This window comes from Filicampus tigris, chromosome 10 (genome assembly GCF_054856515.1).
Source record: "Filicampus tigris isolate MCC_2025a chromosome 10, RoL_Ftig_1.0, whole genome shotgun sequence".
NCBI classification, from domain to species: Eukaryota; Metazoa; Chordata; class Actinopteri; order Syngnathiformes; family Syngnathidae; genus Filicampus; species Filicampus tigris.
Genome location: NC_141226.1, coordinates 7,184,695 through 7,208,982, shown reverse-complemented (window position 1 = coordinate 7,208,982; position 24,288 = coordinate 7,184,695). Strand labels below are relative to the sequence as shown.

The 24,288-nt window shown below is 40.7% G+C and overlaps 2 protein-coding genes across 2 annotated transcripts; one reads left to right on the top strand and one right to left on the bottom strand.

The window, feature by feature from the left end:
- Positions 1-540: 540 nt before the first annotated feature.
- On the bottom strand, positions 541-12,809 carry prmt5 (protein arginine methyltransferase 5). Its single transcript, XM_086043802.1, has 16 exons — positions 12,586-12,809; positions 12,287-12,405; positions 9,258-9,343; positions 8,983-9,117; positions 8,781-8,893; positions 6,894-6,943; positions 6,628-6,791; positions 6,295-6,456; positions 4,817-4,894; positions 4,656-4,714; positions 2,596-2,718; positions 2,294-2,469; positions 1,489-1,692; positions 1,289-1,399; positions 1,149-1,213; positions 541-1,069 (listed from the first exon to the last, which is right to left on the bottom strand). Exons 1-16 carry the CDS (start codon positions 12,681-12,683, stop codon positions 917-919), a joined length of 1,896 nt encoding a protein of 631 aa, XP_085899928.1. The 5' UTR covers positions 12,684-12,809; the 3' UTR covers positions 541-916.
- Positions 12,810-15,514: 2,705 nt separating this feature from the next.
- Positions 15,515-23,696, top strand: psmb5 (proteasome 20S subunit beta 5). The gene is made up of 3 exons (XM_086043425.1): positions 15,515-15,794; positions 18,087-18,393; positions 23,289-23,696. The coding sequence occupies exons 1-3, from the start codon at positions 15,570-15,572 to the stop codon at positions 23,570-23,572; spliced, it is 816 nt and encodes a 271-aa protein (XP_085899551.1). The 5' UTR covers positions 15,515-15,569; the 3' UTR covers positions 23,573-23,696.
- Positions 23,697-24,288: the final 592 nt, after the last annotated feature.

The following is a 24,288-nucleotide window of genomic DNA, read 5'->3' as shown; positions in this document are numbered from 1 at the left end:
AGTGACTTTTCCTGAATATATTTGGTAAAAGAGGGAACATGGCCTAATGTTTATATGATAAAACTTATCACGTAAATGTTTTTATGTTGAAGATATGATTTGCAAGATTATGCCCCAAACACATTTTTGTCGACGGGGTTGGGTGGGTGTATGTGGTGGATGATCGGCATGGAGTTGTCATTGGCCATTGGTAATGTTATAACTTATATCCTCCATGCAAGGGGATTTTCCAACTTCCCAGCTGTCACGAATGCAGCATTAGTCCCAAGAGCAAAGCCAGATGGTGGGTCACTTCCATGTGCACTGAGCTCTTGCAAGAACTCAAGAGTGTAAACAGGACAGCAATTACAATTATAAAGATGCCAAGCTTGAAAATGACCGACTGTCACTTCCACTTCTCAGCGCATTCACATTGCTACATCAGACATTCCCTTTGTGGCAAATAATTTTAATTATGCTAAGCTTTCTTACTCCATGCACATCTATATAAACAAAATGAGTTAAAATATACACAAACATTCAAAAACAAGTTCAAAAATAGAACATTACAATGTCTTTATTGACATGGTTTAAACATTCAAATACAAAACAATGGGGCAACATACAGTATGTAATCTCAGTGCCATAGGAGTCCTATATTCTTCAATTGAGTAGACAGGTGTTTCATCCCTATTTTTATGGAATGTCTTCAATAAGGCATATTTTGTGCTGGATTTAATGTTTGTCTGTGGTGCTTGTGGAGCTTTACTGAAAAATGAACAAACAAGGACACCGCTCATGTTTTTTGTTGTTGTTTTACATTGTGTTAGGATAATCTGACTTCTAGTATAACTGAATAGACAAGGAGGCACACACCATTGCCACAAGTGTTCCAAAAACCCCAAAGTAGGAACGTGTGGCCAACATTGTGTCATGTTTACAGCCCGATTGTATAGGAGCGTCCAGCGGGGTTGTGAATTGCAGAGCACGCTGGCTCTGTCACAGCCCATTCGTACCACACTTTCTTCCCATTGTTGCAGCGCCAGAATCGCACCGTGACAACATCATCACGCGATATGGAGATGGGTTGCTGTTCGAGGAAGTGCATGGATTTAATTTTGTTCATAATGTCTATGAGGTTAATACACCAACTTAACAAAAGTACTTACTTTGAGAGGGAAGAGAATGGGGAACCAAGAAAACATTCCAGGTGAATGTGTATCAGGTTTTATACCTATTAAGCACAGACAAAGAGTTTTATTATGACCTGAGCGTCACACCGTGATGTTACTTTTAAAAGTATACGTACTGAGTGTAACATCTTTGTAGAGTGTGGTCTCAAAGTACCCAGCAAAGCCATGGAGTACAGAGTTACAACCCACTGAGAATTTGAGGCACTGGTAACGATTATTGTTCATGTCTAGTGGGAGGAAAAAGTCAACAAGGTCAGTGCCTTAAAAGATACTACGTTACAAAAAGTGGTGCAAAATGTTTTTGCGTTTTGTCTACCTTTTGTGGGGTGTGTGAAGGTGAAGCAAGGTTTGGGGTCAGCCAGCTGGTGGAAGTTGTGGAGGCGTACTACATACGGCATTTCGAAATGGCACTCGGGGTCCTTGTCGCGCTCCCGGCAGCCTCGGACTTCGTTATACAGCTTGGAGGAGGACAGCGGTGCCAAGAAGGATGTGTAGGAGCAGGGAATGCTCACACCGTCATCTGGCATAATGGGATGTGAGAAGAGGAAAAATAAGCTAATGTCAGAAGCGACAACAAGGCAGTAAACAAACCAATAGCAATTTTCTTCTCATAGCAAACACACAACATTCACTGGACAAATCATTAGGTACCCCTGCATCACAATCAAATGATATTCAGTAATAAGGCTTCAACCCCCAAAATCTGTTTGCCAAGAAATTAACAGTTTCGGCACTGAGAGTGATGGTATTTAACAATTAACTGTTGTGATGCAGTACTGCAGCGCATCATTCCAAGAGGTGTCACATAAAATATTTGTTATTCTTTTTCTGTTATAGGAGACAAGGACAACATAGCACCTCTAACACCTCTCAGTATAATGTAGAGTAATGTAATGTCTACATGACTGCAAAATACAACCATATGTTAGAATAAGCACACTATTAAATGAATACCTCTTGGCAGATTCACTCAAAACTGAATATTGAGTCACATGAAGGCAGACTGAAACACCAATGGATTTGTATGTCACAATGCAGGTGTAACTAACATTGCGGCAAGTGAGTGTATACTGTATTAAACTGGGCAAGTCACGAGAAAACAGATGAGTGCAAGTAAGCACCTTTGAGAAAGTGCTGTGCTCCATCCAAGCACTCCGGAGAAAGTTCATTATCACCAAATGATCCAAGCAGTTCGCTGACAATGATGTCAGCCTTCTCAGGCGAGGTCCAGTCTCGCATGTCAGATGACACCACTGTCACCTGATCCCCCCACTCCTCAAAGCGCCAGTTTTCCAGCCTGTGGAAAACATAAGTAAGAAGCAATTCATACAAACAAGTTTATGAGCCCAGACAAAATATATTATCATTCAATATCTTTGACCATAAAGTCGGGCAGAAGCATGTCCTTGTAGGAGCCACTCACGTGATGACAGCGTTGGGATTTTTTTCAACAGCGTACACTTTCAGCTTCCGGTCTGCTTGTTTGGCAGCACTCAGAGACGCATTGACCAAGGGACCCCTGCCAGCCCCCAACACCATCAACACTCTGTGGGAAGGAGTTACGTACGACTAATTCAACCAGTTTTCTAACTGTCTTGACAAGTTAGTTTCTCTTTTTAATATGCATTGTACAAAAGTCAACAAAAGTTAAGGGAAAAATGCTGTAGGGCCTCACACAAGCCTTCGAGATGAGCTGTCAATATGCATGAAGGCACCTAAGACAACAGCGTAACCTCACTATGCCAATTTAGCCAGCATTGAAATTAAAATCAAATTAGGGTGTTAAGGAAAAAAAAGAACAAAGTGACAATTCATACAGGAAGCTGTAGACTCGCAGAGTCCACTAGCAATTGCCCGGCACAGTGACTGGAAGTAGACAAACTTCTGAAACGTTCCAGCAGTGTAGCAGGAGTAGCAAGGGAGGAATTTGAAACTTAAAGGGGGAAGTCAACCAAAACATTTATTTTCAAGAATATGTTCTATGGAGGACCACTAAGTTGAAACAAGGCATTGTGATTAATATTGTGTTTGTGGAATATGAGTAATCCGCTCGTTTTTAGCTATCTCAGGGGGCGGCCATTTTGTCACTTCTGTCGACTGAAAATGGCCTCACAGCTGCTCAGAGCTCAGATAACAACCAATCATGGCTTCAGAAAACAGGTGAGCTGTGACTGGTCGTTAGCTGAGCCCTGAGAAACTGTGATGTCATTTTCAGTCGACAAAAGAGACAAAATGGCCGCCCACTGAGATGGTTAAAGCGGTTGCATTTTGCTGCTTAGCTCATATTCCACAAACGCAATATTAATCAGAATGCCGTGTTTCAACTAGTGGGCCTGCATAGAACATATCATTATCCGTTCAGCCTGTTGTCTCTATTGTATTTTTATTTTAAATTGTTTGTTATTTAAATTTTGAATGACATGTCTGGTCTTGGAGTTGGATTTTTTCAAATACATTTCCTTAAAAAATGCGACTTATACTACAGTGCGACATATGTTTTTTTTCTACTTCATTATACATTTTATGGCTCCATATGCATAGGCTGTTGCTGCTGAGTATTTAAAGATTTTAGTGTCTTAATAATTTACAAAATGAAGAGATCTTTATTGTTAGTGTATTTTTTATTCTGGTGTAATTCCTTAGAATATCACCCGAATGGTTCGCTTTTCTTTTTTTTTTTTTTAAAAATGTACCATTTCCTTGTCATCTTTTCAAAATAAACATACTTAAAAAACAAAAATCTGTTTTTTTTGTACCGAAAATATACCGAACCAAGTTTCCAAAAAACCGAACCGAACCAAAATGTGATTTAGCGTACCGCTACACCCCTCATAATTACCATCCTCTATTTTGTTACAAAGACGTTTGGTATTGTCATACACACATATATCTTAACCATATATCACGTTCGACTGGTTCCACCGGTTCAAAGTCCATAAGCGCATCGTCCATATCACTGCCATTGCTCATTTCAAAGCTCCCGCAATCGATGGCGTCTGCCATACTCAATAGAATTCCAGAACATCCTTTGCGGGCTCACGACACCGTCACGTGTATATTCTGATGCATTTCATTGGTTAAGAGAACAAAAATTGGATAAAAAAAGAAAATGACGTATATGCTCTCCAGGCTTTAAGGGTAGAAAGACGCAACAGCGCTCCAGGCTTTAAGGGTAGAAAGATGGTTATGCACTCCCATCCTTAATCGGTTAATGGACAACATGCAGCCCACACAGCGGGGCTCTCAGTAACTGTAAAAACGAAGACTCGCTCGGCAAATTAATTTTTTTTATTCATTTCATGTTTTTATCGGTTAATTTCTTTTAACACTTGTGGGATACTGTAGGTGAATTTGTGAATGCTGAAACGCAAATATGTGGAGGTCCATGACCATAAAATAAGTGCAATTTGTTTCCTTTTCATCTGTCATGTTTGAATAAAGTACCTGACTTGAATAAGCACTTGTATTAGTGATGCTACTCACTGAACATTGGTGTCTTTCTGCTCCTCCGGGACTCGATCGAGAAGGCATTTATACACAGCCTGACGACAGAAGACAATAGTCAGTAATAGATAAACTGTAATCTGAGGTTATACTATACAAAAAATGTCATACATAGCACCACTGAGCACTGTGGGTCTTACCTGTTGGTACTGCGAATATTTAATGGGATCCTTCTCAAAGACTTCATATGTCTGTGACTCCAGGTTATCCATGAGAGGCTAAATGGAAGAGGACAACGTGAACTAAGTAAAAGTTTACACAAGAGCATTTTGTGTCAACAGCAATTTCCATCAAGGGAATCCTAACAAGGAGCACTGTCAACTATGTTTTTTTTAAGGCAATGGCCAGAGAAAAGTCTTGGCCAACTTTGGTTGGATCATCAAGCTCGGAAAAGTAAAAAAAAAAAAAAACTATGGCCAGCAGATGGCAGTATTGGTCTCTTGGGTGTGATCCCTGGGTATCAAAATAATGTAGACGATTGTGAACATGGTGGATCTCTGTTACAAGCGGTTTGTAATTGATTTAAGTGGTTGTCATGTTAAATCTACTACAAAGAGTGTCGCGAAAGAGAGGAAAGATGGAGATTTTTTTTAATTTAGAAGTACAAGCAACAATGTAATGTACACACACACTATTAAATACTACTACTGCTAAACAGGATGCAAATTGTTTGTCAAATATATTGTTTTACCACATTTTCATTGTTGCTGTTGGTATTTTATACAAGAAAAGACTGTTCATACGTTTGAGGTGTCCCCAAAGCCAAATTAGCATAAAAGTCACTGTTGTGCATACAAAAAGCTTGTTTTTGTCCTAAATAGGTGATTTGGATGAAACCAACCCACATTCTACTGCGGATTACTAAAAATGGAAGAAGGTAGAAAAAAAATTGTGCGTGATAAAAGAAGAGTGTCTATTCTTTAATTTGGTAGTTTCTGTGTTTACATAGTCATAAAACAATATTCTGTGAGCCTTAAAAGATCTGTCAGATTGCTTTAAATTGGATGGCACTCAATAGGTTGTCCCTCTCCCTTTTTTTTTTTAAATTACCATGTCATTTTGGTCTGCCATTTTCATGACAACAGTACTTTGGAGAAAATTAGGCCTCAAAGTGGACACTCTGGAATGCCTGCTTCCTGTCTCAAAAGAAAAAGCGGTATGTTTTCTAAAATGGAGGATATGTGCAAGTCCAAGTAAGTCTCATTCATGAATGCTGAAATACAGGTCTGTGGCCACATGAGCATATCAAGATTATCTGAATAACATTTCTGCAGTGAAGTGTTCATTTAATGTGACCAACAGATGGCAGCAGAAAATGTATTCCCATAACTCACAATGAAGTAAATTATACACTTTTAGATAAGACTGGGAGGACCCAGAACTGGTATGCGAACCTGGTACTTATGTCACATGGGATGAGGAACATTTTAAAGATGTTGTTGTCTGTGTACAGAACTTTTACAAAAATGCAGAGAAAAGTAAATCCCTTTTAAGTAAGTATTATTGTTCATCGCAAATGGACCCTGAAACTACAAGCAAAACCTGTTATTTGTGTATGTAAAGACACCCCCCCATCGCTTTCCTTGTATAATACAATTTGTAGGAAATATTTTGGTACCTGTAGAGGAGACTGTAGGTAGTCTTCATAACCCTTAGCAAAGAGCTCATAGGAATTGGGGGCAGGCCGGTTCTGACTGAGGTATTCCAGGTACTGCAGGTATGAACGAAAGTCCTTCTCAGTGTGGCGACTAGTACCTGTAAAGATGAATTGTGCTTCCAACTGTAAAAGAACACACATTTTTATTAACATTACACTTGAAAAGTCTTTCAATCTAATTACAGACCTTTGTTTTGCTCTGGAATGCCAGAAGACAAAACATAATCTGGTCTTCATACAGCTACTAAATTGAAAAATTCAATTTCATATAATCATCCAATAACTTTTCCCTACCTTGAAAAGACGGACAATTATTCGCTGGTGCGCTTTAGATAAAACAGGAAACCCCTTCTTATTGGTTAGGAAGATGCTGGTGGGAAGTATGGCGGCTTTGATTGGCTCCCCAAGCCACTTATCAATCACAGCTTCTGAGGGCATGTCGGCCCCAACTTCAATGGCTTCATGAGTACAAAACAGGGAAATTTGATTAAAAGTTCATTTTTCTGTCGGAAGAAACTGAAATGACCTTAAGTCGCAGCATCACGGCATGATGTCCTTACCAAGATAGACCCTCTTGTTGTAATCACAAAGGGTCCTAAATGAGTGCCACCTAAATGTACAGGTAAGAAAAGATTTTTGAAGGAACTAATAATAAAGGTAATGAAAAACAGCAAACAAAAAACTGCAGATTGATGGCATGCAGTCGCTTTAAACAGTCAAAGTCAAATTGACGGAGAGCCAAATAAAACATTTTGCGACAAGACGAGGGCCGGACTGATAGAGTGTTCATTGAAATTTTTTTAAATGTCCAGATTGGATCGGGTCCTTCGCGCCTGCTGATGATGTCACACTTTATATTTCTGTAATCTATTTCTTTGCTTCTATGTTTGTCACCCCCCTGGCTGTTGTGTTTTTATGTTCCGAGTTACTAAATGAAAAATAAAATAAAGTACATTACTGCTACTTTTGCGAGGCAGCTCGTACGTCACTTCCGCTTATGACCCAAGAAGAAGCCGCTGCCCGTCTTGTGAAACAAGATCAATGGAACGTTTGCGTTTCTCCTGCCAAACTGGAAACAATTTTCTGGTTGACTCGGGCTGGAAGATTGTATGAACTGTACATAATGTGAAGTAAAACGGAGAGGATCATATGATTGGTATGATGTCTCCAGCTGACCCTATTTTAGAGTGGCAAGGTATGGATGTGGGTGCTCCTGTCAGAGAACACAGGCCCGTATTCCACTTGGCACGTCTATTTATTGTGGTCTGCAACAACACAGACAAAGAATAACCTAGCAACATCATCCAATGCATATCCATTAGTTAACAATATGCCTAAACATTACAATTCACTGTATTAAGAAATTAAACAACCAAACAATACATACAATACACATTCACACGTTTCATCACTAGAATAGTAAGCATACTAGCCGAAATAACTAACTAGTGTTCATCAACGTGACATCACTCACGAGAACATATCAAGGTTATTATGTACAGCAGTTACCTGACCCGAACCTAAATTATTAAACTCACCTTTTAACACTTACACACAACAACAAACGTGGTGAAACACGGGAAAATCTGCAACTACTGAGTTTGCTGGTACAAGCAAACTACTAGCTAGCTGTGTCGAAGGAGGAAAATGAAAAGAAACCACGTCTCTCGCTATCAACACTCAGCGCTTGAGGAGCGTTCAATGCCTGCTCAGAGTGTGGGACATCTCAGAACTACATCGAAACTCAATGAATTTATTATCAAATGCCAACAATTACGAATACTAAAAGAACGTGGGATTTCTAACATGAATTAATTCTTAATGAAGCGTGTTTATTTAATAACCTTTCACCACAATCCGATTCTGAAAGCCACGAAAAGTGACATGAAGTCTTCAGTCGGCACGTAGACTGTTGCGACAATCCTCGCAAAAGTTGCGGTAAAGTTCGTTATAACAACAACCAGGGGGTGGCAAACATAGATGCAAATAAATATATGACAGAAATAGTGTAACGAATTGGGTTATCTGTGTTGTGGTCGAATGTGTGTCTTGCCAAGTTGTGTTGTTTCCGAGGTTCATTAATGCATCGAGCGGCTCGCTGGATGGGAGGGCATGCGAGCGAGAGGAGCCGAGGACGAAGAGGAGAGCCGTGGCTCTTTTTTGACGAATGGTTGTCGTACTGTATTGGCGTCGGCTGCGGCCCACAGTAGCCGGTTGGACTAATAAAAACATGATAATTAAACTACGTCAGTGTTCTTGGAAGACGCTACAATATATTTTAAAGCGTGACATCATCGGCAGGCGCGAAGGACCCGATCACATCTGCTACTCACACCGGCTTGCTGCGGGCCAGATCTAATAATAAATCAATATCATCGCAGGGGCCGTAGAAAACCTTCTCCGCCACATCCGGCCCGCGGGCCTTGACATATGTGCTTTAAACCTACCAGTTCCATGTCTTCTCATCTATAGTAGTCTCATCAATACATGTAACTGGCTCATTCTCAATCAGGTCTTCCCGCATGTCTTCAGGAGCCATCAGCGGGACTCTTATCCAGAACTAATCACAGAAAGTGGACAGTCGGTGTTATGAGATTCATTTAGTAAACCTTGCTGCTTTGCTCTCTCACTCATTTTTGGTAGTCTTACATTTGTGGTGTGGTGTCCAGACTGGATATGGTTAAGCAGCACACGTGCAAGATTTGCTTTATGAGGTCCATTCAAAGGCATCATGAAGACAGGCAGACCCAAGTAGGCCGAGAAATGCAATTCCTGTGCCAGTGCCTGGAGAAAACGACAAAATATTGATGGACACGGAAGGCGTCAGTAGGAAGTGGCAAAGACCCAGAAGGGGAAAGATGGGAAGAGATGAATGAAAGGACCGTTTCCAGCATCAACATCTGTGACTGTTCATTCCAACTTACAGTTTCTGAGCTTCTGCGCACTGTCTCCATTTCTGAATCGGTGTCAATCCATGGAGACTGCTTCCCAACAATCAGGGTGTTCCAATCTAAAATATATAAATAATTTTGCACACAATTAAGTGGTTTCTGGTTTGAATATCTTGCCTTAATTTACGCCAGGGTTGTGAAAAGTTTCATTGTGAGCTATATTGAAGGCACGGTTGCACTCAGGTAGATGGTTATATCAGTGAAACCACATGAATGTTTCTAAAGAAACAATGATAATGTCGTTTGTACCTGCTTCGGCTCTGTCTGAATGGGTGAGGCTGTTTAAAGTAGGGATGGGAATTTCGACTAATTTGCCCGCCGACGACTAGTATATAAGCAAGAAAACTTGAAATTTAATACATATTGAATTCAAAGTTGAAAATGCAAATGTTTTGCGTATTTACAGTGGGGTTTTTTTAGCCCAAACATTCAGGACATTTTTTTCATTTAAATTCTATATTTATATTTATTTTAATAAATGTTTTTGTATTATTTTTCACAAGAGCTTTATTTTTGAGAAGTTCAAGACAATACAATAATGCAGCTGTTACTGAAAGCATGCTACTGAACACCAATTGATTGGCTTACCTTGTCTTGCTTTAGAAAGAAAATATATATGACAAACAACGCTGCATTTTAAGGGCAAGCAAGGAAAGTCCATCTCATCTAAGCAATTTATGTAATCATATGGTACCTGATGTATCTGTATGTATAGTAGCTGCTGCTACGCATAATATAAGCTAAATATTAGCTAGATATGTGCATTTGTGTGTTGAACTTGTTGGCTCAATATTGTAATTAGACGTATTTAGCCGATTCTGACTTTGGGTCATGAGCCGCATCGAGGCCACGTCGGCCGAATGAGCCGGCCGGACCGGCCCGGATTACCGACCCGCGAAGGGCGACTGCTGCCACTGCGGTGTCCCAGCGGTTGCTGCAGCTGTGGAGATCTGTGGGAAGGGGCCCGCCCCGCCCAGAGTCGCCACCGACGCTGCCCACGCTTGCCAGCCGGGACGAGGAGCTGAGCGCGACTGGGGGCAAGCTAACGTGCTATTGTTGCTACACAGCTTGCGGCAGGAGCCCGAGGCTGCGCGCCGCACATGTGGTTTCTCATTGCTCCGGGAGAGTGGTTGTAAGCGAGTTTATGCTTACAAAGCCTACAGACGACCTTGTTGTCATCTACTGCATCAAAATACTGCCAAACGGTGACGCCGTTTTTCATGGGAGGTTCGACATCTCTTCTCTTCCCCAAACTTAGTGTCCCCGCCCCCTACTATGTGTGGGTGTGGGCGGGGGAGAGAGGAGCAATTCTCTCTCTTGGTGCTTGGCTTGTTTACAGAAGCAGAGAGACGTGAGGAACAAGATGCGTGATAATGCAGCGTTTAACCGACTAGTAAAATACTAAACGTTTAATAAATCGTAGACGGTTAAACGACTAGTCACGCACATCCCTAGTTTAAAGTATGTCGTCTTTTTTAACAACATGCTAGCCCAGGCATCGGTAAACTGTGGCCCGTGGGTCGTATCCGGACGGCCGAACTTCTCCAACTTAAAAAAATAAATAAATAAAAAAAAAGTCATTCAATGATTTAGGAAATGTAATAGTAGCCATGTCACATTCCATCATTGCCCATGCATTTGGTTAGCATAAATTTTAATGGCTAGTTTTGAAAAGGGAAAACTTTGTGTCAGGCTTTGCAGACCCCATAAAATGGGTGGATGGTCAACTCGTCCTCAGATCTGCATATCTACGACTCAGAATGCACCAAAATGAAAATTCTTGGCCAAAACCGAAAACCCAAAATGAGGAAACCAAGGCCAAAAACGGAAACACTGGAACAAATTATAATAGCCAACTGTAAAACCCTTTCCCTCAAAAAATCCTCAGCTGGATAATTTTGGGTGTTTTGCCATATTTGTTTTAGTGTGAGCCATCTGGTTCCTTCCAAGCGGTGCGCACGCTTTCACTGCCGCTGGAGAGACAATCCACGGCAGCCAGTCAGCCTTCTCGCCCAGGGCCAATGGCCAGCTGCTGCAGCAGCAGGGGGAGGGGTGAATTTTGGGCTCACTTTACCACCACCCATTTCCACTCAGCTCAGCGGGCTGTTGGTGCATACCCAAGGTGCACCTTGGATGTCCACTGGATGATGACGCACTGTTACCTCCGGCCATAGCCCCCATCTCCCCTTTTTTTCTTTCTAAGTCTAATATTACCCAAAGTACTACTCCATCACCACTTTACAAAATCTCAGTCATCGGGATTGCGAAAGAGACGGGTTTTGCACCAGTTCGCCGGCCCCCATTGCTTATATTAATTTTCTTTGCTTGCGTCATCACAACATCCTGTTTTGGCCGTGTTGTTTTAGTGACAAAAGTCTTTTGGCCCAAAACTAAAAATGCACTTTCGGGTGAAAAATTTCAGTGAATCACTGCCTAGGCCGGCTGGTCTTCAAAACTGTTAATAACAGGTCCTTGCAATAAAATAAACAACTTGTTGTTGTTTTTCTTTTTAAATAAATGTAACAATTGAATTTTTTAAAAACAAAAAACATGAATTGCATGTAAGTGTGATATCTATGAAAAGTAGTTTTTGAGCAAAGTTAGTGCAGACATATTCAACAAAATTACCTTATATCACTGTATTATATATACCTACTAATTACTTGAATACAAAATTAACTTAGAAATTCTAAACTCCAATTTAAAACACGAAATTATATCTATATAGCTTTCTATAGGAGGTAATTTAGAAACGTTATCTGAATCCTTCCCAAGGACCAGAGGTCCTACAATCTATAAAATGGCACGGAGGGCTTGATCTGATCCTTAAATTTGACTGAAATGTAATTTTCAGTCAAATGCGGTCATTCAGTGGACCGCCTTGATTTTAGTTGACAAAGTACCGGTGTTAGTCAGAAATGGCAATGATATATGCCTTATTCTTTTGCAGACGTGAACATTTATGGACGGAATCGTGACCAACTTTCACGAGAACGTTCTACCTCTTCCACAGAGCAGCAGGTCAGACCGCGTCTGGGCACCGGGTCGAGATTTAGCGGGATCCAACTCAAATTCCCTCCTGAACCTCGGGTGGAACAGAGGCATGCATACGAAGTCAAACCTGCGCAGCAGAGACAAAGACAAACTATTTCATAAAAATATTACGATTGGCAACAGACTACATAACACTGGGATGGGGCACGTGCTGGTAATTTGCCGGCTAGCTTAGCATCCATCGTTGACATGTACTCATTAATTTGCGCGTCCACCACCAGGTTCAACACTAAGCAGCACTTCTTACCCAAGTTTGGCGACCGCCGTTAATGTCTCGGCTACTTCTGGCACACAATTCAAATCCCTCCCGCAGGACACCCTGCTCCCCGTACTAACGGAGGCCATGACTTGGTATGCACTATGCAGGGTACGAACTAGGACCACCTCGTTGGTCCCAGTTTGGTGAAAATTGACGCCATTTTGGATCTATGCGTGACGTGATATGCTAGTCAGCCGAGGGAAGGGAGAGTCAAAATGGCTTCGGAGGTATTCCAGTTTCACATCTCGTGCAATATCGCGGCATAAAATGCAGACGTACAGATACTTCTGTAAAAAAAAGAATTTGGTAAAAGAAGTACAGTACAGTACTGTACTGATTGACTTCCTTACGTAAAACTAAAAACAGAAAAAAAAGAATACCTACAGACTTCAAAATACACTGCATCATAAAAGTAAAAACTTGATTTTATTGTCATTTAATGTACAATGTATATGAAAATAAATGAAAATAATAAAAACAAAATAAAAACACTCTTTTATCACATTAAATAATTTTCATCTTTTATTGCATATAGTGCTCATAATGATAAATATTTTTTGAATCACTGTACAAGGTATCAAATCAAATCAAAATGGGTTTCCATACCTTTGCTAATGTTGCTAATGTTAATGTAAACAAAACTAAGAATGATGCAAAATCAGATACTGTAATTATAACGATTGAAAAAATACACCTTATTTTAATCGATTTGTTTTGCATCTTAGAATTTTTTTGAAAGCCAGAAACAGTTTGTTTTTGGCTGCTATTTGACGGCGTGTTCACCACAAATAATTTATGAAGCATGACACCAAACATTTCTCTTAAATAAGACAAATGGGGAATAACCTGTTTTTTTCTATTAAGCCACAAAGAGCTCAGTGAATTATTAACTCAAGATTCAAACTTGGTTGACGTTATCTAGAGCTCCACATTTATTTATTTATTTATTTATTTATTTATTTATTTATTTGTTTGTTTGTTTGTTTGTTTGTTTGTTTGTTTATGTATACCTCGGGACGTCATCCACGGTGGTTGGAAAAAAGTAAAAAGCCTATTTTTACAAAGTAAGGAGTAGAAAGTACAGATGTTCCAATGTCGGAGTAAAATTAAAAAGTCATCCTTAAATTAAATATCAAATAAAGTACCAATATCTGAAAAATATACCAAAGTACAATAAAGTATTTGTACGGAGTCACTTTTATAGCGATTGGAGTTTTCATATATAAGTTATAAACCCTTGCCATATAATGATTGAATCATAATGAAAGATGAAAAAAAAATCATTTCGAGCCGAGAGAGTTGTCACCATCTCTTATATTTCCCTACCCGCCAGATCATATTTTACAAGCAGCCATTTTAGTTTATACACGTTGTACGATCTCATTAGCAAACAGAAAGTGATAGAAATAAATGTGAAAAGGTTTGCAGAAACAGGCGTCAGTCACTCCATATCATTTACACTTCAAGCAAGATCAAATTACTCTTGTCAACTAAGAAATTGCCATATTGTATTATTTTCTGCAAGCTGGCATATTTGCAAGAGCTATAAAAGAGTTGGGACTAAGTTTGTTAGTTGAGTTACAAAAAGACAGCAAGATTAGTTGACCTAGACAACAGATGACAGCATCTCCCTGAACAGAGGAGGAGATTTGCAAGTTTTTGAGTATTCCCAATTTTCCTGGATTCAATCAAATCTTTGTCTGAGGAGGGGATATTTTCCTGCCTGTCTAGACATTTTTGAACAAGGAATACATCTATTTCTACTACACTTTTGGCTTTGGAAGGTACAGTATATTTGTAGCTTTGAGGACACCGCTGTACATCACAAATGGTTTGCTGTAACTTTGAAGGATAAAACCAGATCCTTTGGATCGATCAACTATTACGACCTTGGATGCAGACTAAATCAACCAGAAAGGAAGGTGGAAATCTATAGAAATTTTGCATGACAGCACTTACCTCAAATTAGTCTCACTAACTGTCTCAACATCTATCTATTCTCTGACAGTCCACAGACACTTTTCACTAACTCATGCAACAACTACCTTGGGATTTATCTTTCAAGGTGGGACTTGCTGAATGTTGTTTTGCTCAGAGAGTATTGCAAATTCACTCTGATTTGGTGGCCACATAACCTTGCTGCAGAAGTTTTAAGTCCACTAGAGACACTGTCTCAGCAAACAAACAACATATACCTAGTCTACATGACATAAGAGGACAGTAAGGATCTTCAAAGGAAATATAATAGGCTGGATTGAAAGAGGGCAAAAATGGTAGGCAGACAAAATAACACAACGACTCAACAATTTGACAAAGGTTGGGCCTTGTTACATTTGCTTTTATATTATATTTTTGTATTAAATTCAGGTATACTGTAACTCTATGATATTATCGACCGTTGAAAGTTTTTTCATAATTTGAATGGCCGTTTAGCTCAGGGGTGGGCCACACTGTTCTTTAATCCGTCCCAATGAGCAATTACATGATCAAGAGTCCTATGTATCAATATGTGCTCATTTGTGCTGTATTAATTTACTTGCTTCTAATTGTAACTACAAATATGGAAAACCCCCAAACACATTTACATATATATTCAACGTTATATGTATTATATTTATTAATGGTTTAACTAATTTAAGATTAAATAATTATAAGATGAAAAGTTTTTATGTTATTATTGATGTTATTATTGTTACGGCTAACAATTTCACACACACATTTTTAACAATTAAAAAAAAATCGAATCTACAAATGACCCAGCACATCTGTCCCTTTCAAAATTTATAAACGCTCCCCCTCAGCAGAAACGTTTGTCCACTCCTGAATTACCATATTTTTTTTATTTTATTTTTTAAATAAAAGTAGCGACGACACCCGCTACTACAGGGGGCGCTGTGTGAGTTCATTCTGTCACAAAAAAATGTACAAATAAGAAACCTCGGAAGTTGCTTGCTCATCGCGCAGTTTCAAAGATGGCCCTCGCTAGTGTGTTGAATCGTGATTGTGCTGGTTTTTCCTTTGGCGGTCGTCAAACAGCCGCTTTTGATTGTGGACCCGGACTGAGTGGCGTGGGTCTCGAAACTGCATCGGGAGATGACGTTAGATTTGCCATCAAAAATCCACTGTGTCCTGTGGACGAGGATGGCGTCGAGAGGAAAATAGAGTTTCTGCATGGGACCACTACCTTGGCGTTTAAAGTAAGTAATCAACTCCGGTAGTTGGCCCGGAATTCAGAAATATCTGAGGGACAAAGAACGCCTTTAACAAGATTCGTCTTTTTTGGTAACACGCTTATTGATATGTTTGATAAAGCAAATTGAAGATTGTATAACAGACGCTACATTTCAGTTAGCATGCTAGCATGCTTATACGCGCTTAATCACTGCTTCTGTCATCGTTAATGTCTACGAATGTTCCACTGAAGCTTATACTTCAAAAATATATATTACAGTTGATGTGCCAAGTGCGGTGACTGTAAATTGAAAATAAATGTTTAATGTTGTGAAAGTGAAAGTAATTCATTATCATTGGGCGGCATAGTTTGACTCTTGACAAAAGCTTTCAATTTAACGTGGTGGTGGTAAGTTTTATTCACTGCACAACAATCATACTGCAATGCCAGGTAGTTAGTGGCATCTAGTTCATGCAATAAATATGCCATTGGAAGACATTAATTAGACGGTTGTAACATGAAGAGAATTTCAAACTTGGAACTACTGTTGCACATTATGTAGTGCAGCGAACCTCTGTTGTTTTGGAGGGGATACGTTCCACAAGTCACTTGCGATAAGTAAATATATAAGATGTAGAGAGACAATCATTTAACAAATAGTTTTATTCTTTAAATATATTAAAACACCTTTTTAAGTTTTCCATAGTGCCTGTTCTTACTATCGTGCTGTCTAGTAATGTGAGACTGTCATAAAACATTAGTTTGAGGAAACGAAAAGGCACTCGGCTTGCTCAGTTACTCTAATAAGTGAAGCATGCTTGCTTCGCGCTGTTTATCACTCACAGTTGAAGTTAAGTGTAAAAGTGGCACATAAAACAAAACAAACAAAAACATTTAACCACCTAAATGCTCAACCAAACCCTGTAAATTCATGTCATGAAAGTCTGCTGTTATAATGCTCACATAGATGCGAAACATTGCAGATGGGCTATTAGAAATGGTAATTAAAAACCTTCAAACAACAGTTATTTAAACACACATTGATCAGTAACAAACAAAAAGAGCATACAACTACTGACAGTCACTGGTTTTCTCTGCTCTGTGGAAATGACTAATACTTCTTGAAGTTCTAAGGGACACTTGGGTGACCTTAACATTGGCACTTATGTCATAGGTTTGTATGTAAAAATGACATCAGTACTAAAGTGCCCCCACCCAAAAGACTGTAGTGGTTTAAGGTCTTTTTTTGTGATTAGATGTATGACAATTGCGCCGCCCCCTTTTGGGGCGTGGCTTAGGTTCTGTTTTCGGTCTCAGTGGTCTACGTCACAGGAGGGAGGCAAGCTGGTAATATTGTTCGCTTTGTCAGTTCTGTTGTCTAAAACGGCGATCGATCACCACCAAAATGCAAATGCACATTGCAGGTTGAAGTGGACAAGAGTAGTCTTGTCCACTTCAACCTGTGAAAGTATAAAAGTGTTCTGCACAATAGTTTGGATTTATTGACAAAACTTAATCTCATCATGATCACCTCCACAAAATCAAAAATACCGTGGTGATTGCTCCTCGACTTACATAAGCTGAAGCGGACAAGAGCATGAATGCACACACGAACCCGGACTGGTTACATTTCGGACATTTAGCTACGCTAAACTCGTGTCAACTCTCAGGAGGGAGACGGCGGCTTGCAGCAGGCAGATTGGAGCTTTATGCCCCCCCAATCCCTCCCCGGCTAAAGGTAGGATAATAGGGCGGCTAATAGCAACAACTAGCTTCAGGTCGTTAAAACAAAAGGTGTTAGCACAACAACATTAGCTCCTTACTCTGCGTCCAGCCTGCATCGATCTTCATGTCGCGGGGTTGCCTCCCAAGCAGTTGCGTGCGTTGTCAGACACCGCTTGCAGCCGCCAGAGAGTGAGGTAAGCCCTCATCGAACAAGCGTCAATGTTCAGCGAACAAAAAGTTCCAGCGAGGCTGACTCCACAACTGAGTGTGGCCACATTGGAACGTACCTTTTCGGCTGCTTACGTTCCAAATTGGACGGCGTGTTGTCGGTCAAAAACAGGAGCCATTCAAAATGTAAAAGTCCATCAAAAACAATTGCTTCAAAATCTGCAATAAAGTAGGGGTGTGAAAGGAGAATCTCAAAAGAGCGGGTGTTCTCTTTCGCTCGTTACATTAGTAACGCATTAGTAATGCACTTGACATTTTGAGGTAGATTATTTTTTTTACAGTCTTTGTCATGTTGTTGATGGTGGTACTCTCAACCTTGTCAAACCTGCCTCAGTAAAATGGTCTTCCTCTGCTGTTGTCTCAGTTCCAGCATGGTGTCATTGTGGCGGTGGACTCTCGGGCCACAGCGGGCTCCTACATCGCCTCACAGACAGTCAAGAAGGTGATTGAGATAAATCCGTACCTGCTGGGCACCATGGCTGGAGGAGCAGCAGACTGTAGCTTCTGGGAGCGTATGCTGGCTCGCCAGTGCCGCGTCTACGAGCTCCGCAACAAAGAGCGCATCTCGGTGGCCGCAGCATCCAAGTTACTTGCCAACATGGTGTACCAGTACAAGGGCATGGGACTCAGCATGGCAACCATGGTCTGTGGTTGGGACAAGAGAGGTCCAGGTAAAAACATCTTACAGTACATCAGCTTTCAAACCTCAGTGGGTATTGACTTTGCCTCATCCTATAATAGAAGCTTTCTTCAAACAACCTGCACTGAATGAATTTAAGATCCAAAGAAAATGTTTATACAGCAACAAGAATTTGAGACTTGTTATGGCTGTCATTTGTTCTTGCATAGGAGATCATCTGGCTAGTGAAGTGATTTACCTTTAATTTACCATATTTACATGTTACTAGTATTATTCATTCATTCATTATCCATACCACTTATCCTCACAAGGGTCACGGGCGTGCTGGAGCCTATCCCAGCTGTCTTTGGGCAGTAGGCGGGGGACACCCTGAATTGGTTGCCAGCCAATCGCAGGGCACACAGAGACAAACATCCGCACTCACAATCACACCCATGGGCAATTTAGAGAGTCCAATCAACTTACCATGCATGTTTTTGGAATGTGGGAGGAAACCGGAGTACCCGGAGGAAACCCACGCAGGCACGGGGAGAACATGCAAACTCCACACAGGGAGGCCGGAGCCGGGATCGAACCCACGACCTCTGAACTGTGAGGCGGACGTGCTAACCAGTCGACCACCGTGCCGCCCGTTACTAGTATTATGATTACTTTTAATGGTGTGTTAAGGCCTAGATAGACCAATCCGGCGTTGGCCAACTACGCTTAGCCCCTGTGGGGTCCGGCCGGCTGTCTGCACGTCACGCTGGAAAAATACACCACAACGACACACAGCTACGTTGACCATTAAAGTACCTTCTGCACATGCGTGAGATGTAATGCCCTTCCATACCATCGGCGGCGGTAGTCACTATTCCTCGTGGTTAGAAAAATCCAACCGGAAAGCTATTGGCTTATAAAAACGTAAACAATTCAACATTCAACTATATTTTTCCCTCACAATGAACTCCCACGCGAAGTAAACCCCTCGCGTTCATGACACAGTATCGTGAAATACTTCCATTGTCCACCCTCGCTCTTGTACTTGTAAGAAGATTAACGCAGCAAAGGCGTGCTCACTGTTTATCCGCATTTGTCACTCCCTGTTTGTGCTCCGAGCGGGGCCCGACACTACGATGGTGGTCACTACACCAATCAGACGCCACGACGTTTCCCGACCTATGATGTCGGATTGGTGTATCTAGACCTTTAGACCTTCTAACAAACTGACACTGATAACCTGATATAAAGTAACCTCTGAGATTGAACATAATCCTCCAATTTTCTTCAGATTTAAAACAAATGTTCCCTGCTGGAATAGTCATAATCCGATCCAAGGTGATACGGTTGCCACCAATAGACCTTTTACTTACATGGAAAACAAAACACTCTGCCCATTTATACGGTAACAAGTATGGTTGATCTGGTATCTCCTTTGGAATATAATTAAGATGTGACTCCATTGTATATTCTTATTTTAAATTCATCGTGCTACCTTGTTAAATTAGGAAATTTGTTTGACGTATAGGCATATGCTTGACCAAAACTGTTGGGATTACAAATCAAACGTCTTCATGGTTAGTCCACTTGAGATTCCACATTACTACAATCAAGTGCAATAGTGATCTTCAAACAGACAACTATAAAATCAATGATTATAGGATTTTTAAATCGTGCATCCTTCAGAATAATCAGTGATAAATGTAGTTGCCAGAGATACCCACAAGATGGCACTACAACCTTTGTTTTTTTCCCTTTTGAGCGTTTACCATTTAAAAGTGGTAAATGCTGCCGCTTTTGATGCCAGAGTGAGGCTCTACATCACTGAAAGTGTACATAGAGAGTCATCTGAAGTGACACAATGATGGCAAATCGATACAGCTTGGTCGGCTGGCCAGTGAGAGAGGCAGCATAGATGTTGATTCCTGGCCTGATACAACCGTTACGCATAGCAACATACTGTGAGATTGCATGTCGGCTTTGTTTTGAAAGCAGAGGTGTCTGTGTGCACAGATACTATTTGCTCGTTTGCCATCCGAGGTAAATGAGATGCATTAAAGTCCCAGGCATTCAAATGAGAAAATAATGATCCTTGTATTTGTCCAATTGCCATTGGAGCTTTGCAATGTCAGTGATTGAAGGGTCATGTAAATGGTATGTAAATTAAATCACCCACGATTAAGTGGGGACTCTTGTACTCTGCCTATAATCTAAACCACACTACAAAATGGAAGGCTACTATAAACTGTCCACAGGTGTGAGTGTGAGTGGTTGCTCCGCGATTCTCTTATATCGGCACTTGTTCACTCCCTGACACAGTCGTAATTTCTCGGTGGAAAGAGACCGGTGATGTTTAAAGCTCACACACGCCGCTAGTCACCAAATCATGCAGCCAGCTGCACAATCTGTGTAAACAGTCTCCTGTCAGGTTGCCTAATCTGAATGGAAGGATCGTCTCATCTGCCTTTGAAGCACACGTCTACTGCTTTCCACTTTTAAAATTAATGTGGCCTCCTAGTCTAAACAAAAATGCATCCATGTGCATTTCTATTACCAATAGAGTTTATAGTATTGCTTTTACCACAATGAAGACCACAGAAGTGTTTGCAGGGGATTGAATCTGTGAAGTGATTTTTTTTTTTTTTTTTTTTGGTTTGTTTTGCTACTCTGATTCTATTTGTGGGCCTCCTCATCCTCTAACATGCGTGGTGCTCAACACAAGAGGATGCCATTCTAACTGTCCGCCTGCACCATTGTTTGTAACAAGTCCTTAACAGTTTTCAATTGGAACAGGCAGGTGTCAGAGTGGCAATTTTACCCCATGCATAGGCAGCGGATGAATATCAAGGCAAGATAACGACAGGCTGAGGAAGCTGCAATTTGTCAGATGAAATGAATGGTAAGCGTTTTTTCCCTGAGAAAAGTGGCCCTCCATAGCTTTAATAGTCTGTCACTAGTTTAGCGGTGAATGTGCAATCTGGGAGTGTTTTGTTTAAAGTGCTTTTTGTTTTTGAGCGATACCAATGAATATTTGGCAGAATATAAATTTCATACGGTTTTGCTTTGGAAAGTGTCATGAAACACATGTCTCTTTTATAAACTCGTATTTCCATCTGCAGTTTTGTGGGTGAGCTGGCATTAGGTAAGAGTAACTCATTCTACATTACTTGGGCATTAAGACTAGCAAATATTAATAAGCACAATAATCCATGAATTAATGGTTAGTATTGCTCAGTAATAGAGCAATTGATTGAAACGTATCTAAAGCTCAGTCTGATTGGATGGAGAACACCTGTGAACGGCAATGCTCAAGGTGCAGCACATTCTCAATAGGATTCAACTCTGAACTTGACCTGGCCATTCTAACACATGCATAATGCTTTCATAAAGCCTTCCATTGTAATTGTGGCTGAATTTTTATGATTGTTGTCCTGAAAAAGATGAATGTCAGATTCGGTGTCCAGTATTTTGCAGAGTCTGAAAGGTTTTAATTTAAGATTTCCTAATAATATTTGGCTCCATCCCCTCTTCAGCTCAGACCAGAAAAGCAGCTGTTTTACAGCGGGAATGTTGTGTTCAGGGTCATGTGCAGTATTTTTTTTCCACCACACACAGCGACATTAGCTTTTAGGTGAAAAACTTCAAACTCGGTTTCTTTTATCAGAGCAGGTTCTTCCACGTGTGCCGTTTCCCCCAACGTGGCTTTTGGCAAACTGCAAATGGTGTACTTTAACTAAAAAAAAATAAAATGAACAATTGTGTTCTTTTTTCCACTTTTTTTAGTGGAGTGCAGATGATTCACTAATATCCTGAGTAACAAACTGTTATTACCCTGTCATTTCATTACATATAGGTGGACTCTTTGTATTAACTGGGTAATTTCTGAAAGCAATTGGACTGGATTTTTTATAATGAAATCCCAATAAAAGACACTTGCGTGTGCAATTGTGTGACAAAATGTGAAAAGTTCAAAGTGTATGAATACTTGTACCGCTGTGTCTAGCTAGAGAGAGACAACAATTTTAAAAATACTAGTTAATCCTCAAAGCGAAAATGCTGTTCACTTTGCCATGCACATACTATATATTGCTGGCGCCGGGCCAAAACCTTGTACCACAAAAACAGTCACTTTTCAGGAAGCCCCCAAAATGGCAATGGATTCAACCATTAGCATTGCGTCATGAAAAAGAGCAAGCTGTTTTCAACAATTTAGATTGGTCAATAATGTGTAAAAACCAACAGTGACAATGACCCCGAGTTGAGACTAGGGGAGGTTCAGTGTCTTGGACAAGGACATCTTGTCAGTAGCTTCTGTCTATTCAACAATTAATTGCAATTTTCTTATCTTCGCAGCAGGACTCAAAGCGGAAGCGTTCAACCTGAGAGTTGAAAGCAGAACCTTTGACTGACATGAAGTGTTGGTTGACCATGTGGTGCCCTGCATGTATGCCACTCACATGAGTGCACATGTGGAGACCATTACACCTTAAGTACTAAAATGGATATTAGTGAATAAAAAGCGACAAGTCACACGTCTACAGGATGTGCCCGCAGTGTTTGTCTTCCACGGGTTTAAGGTGCGTCTCACTGTGCAGCTTGGGCTGCTGGTCGATAGCTAATTTTTGGCAGGTTTGCTGGGATCAATAAAGCCCTTAGCAGGGCCCCCGGGCGGAAAACGATGTGGTCCACGCATCGTCAGCAGGTTCCGTGGTCTGCTTCATTTTACTTGAAGTGGATGCAGCTGTTCTGTCTGCCAGCTCGTCTTTACTTGGAAAAGGTTGCAGCTGCTCATATTAGCACTGGAGGATGCAGTGTGCGCACTTAGAATTCCGAGTGAAAGTTGACTAATTTAACACTTGAGCTCGAACTGTCAATGCGTTATTCTGTTGATGACATCTTACGAAGTTGCCTTTTAACATCTTTTTGACCAACCCGCTTTCTCCTTAGGGCTCTACTACGTTGACTCAAACGGGAGCAGAATTTGTGGAGACCTGTTTTCGCTGGGCTCTGGCTCCAGCTACGCCTACGGTGTGATGGACAGCGGCCTTCGGCACGATCTGACCGTGGAAGAAGCCTGTGATCTAGGCCGCCACGCGATCTACCAGGCCACATACCGCGACGCCTACAGCGGTGGGCAGGTCAACCTCTACCATGTCCATAGCGAAGGCTGGACCAGGGTCTCCCAGGATGACGTGCTACAGCTGCACAACAGATACAAGGATCAGGCTTAATTTTTCAAGTTAAATAATCAGGGTGGGACTGAGGTGTTGGGGAAACACATTTTTCTGTATCCAAAATTCAAAAAGTTATGACATGTCATTTGGGTTGATAATAATAAAAACAAAAAAAACCCCACTCATTTACTGCGGACTTCCCCTTTTTTTTTTTTTTTTTTTTTTTTTCAAATTATGAATTGACTTACCGGTATTAAATCAAAGCTTGTTTTTCTTTTCCAAGTATGCTAGTGAGTTCTGTCATAGAGTAGGGACTAAAAATGGGCAGGTGACTCAATCACGTTTTGTTGTAGTGTGGGAGTTTAGAGTATATGTATTGATATTAAACATCCATATGAAAAGTAACCACTTTCTATTTTAGAGTTGTATAGCATTTTTTTCAACAATATGGTACCTTTTGCCCACTTGATATTAAGTCTGACTCTGAGGAAGTAAACTGAGCAAGTTCACATACATGTATAGTGCCATCTATTTTCTGCTTGTGTTTGCACTCATCTGTGGCCATTAGGCGAACGAAGTACACAAACGCTTTCTATGTCCCGGCTTTATGTTCTGCATTTATTAGCAGAAGCTGCACTGTCTAAATAGTACGGTTTAATTGCGTAGCACCGGCCTTGGTAATTGTGCCCCCCTCAGTTGTTGTGTCCCCCCATGATAATATTCATCTCCTCCGCTCATATTGCACAAATACATATTTTAATTGGAAGGGAGAT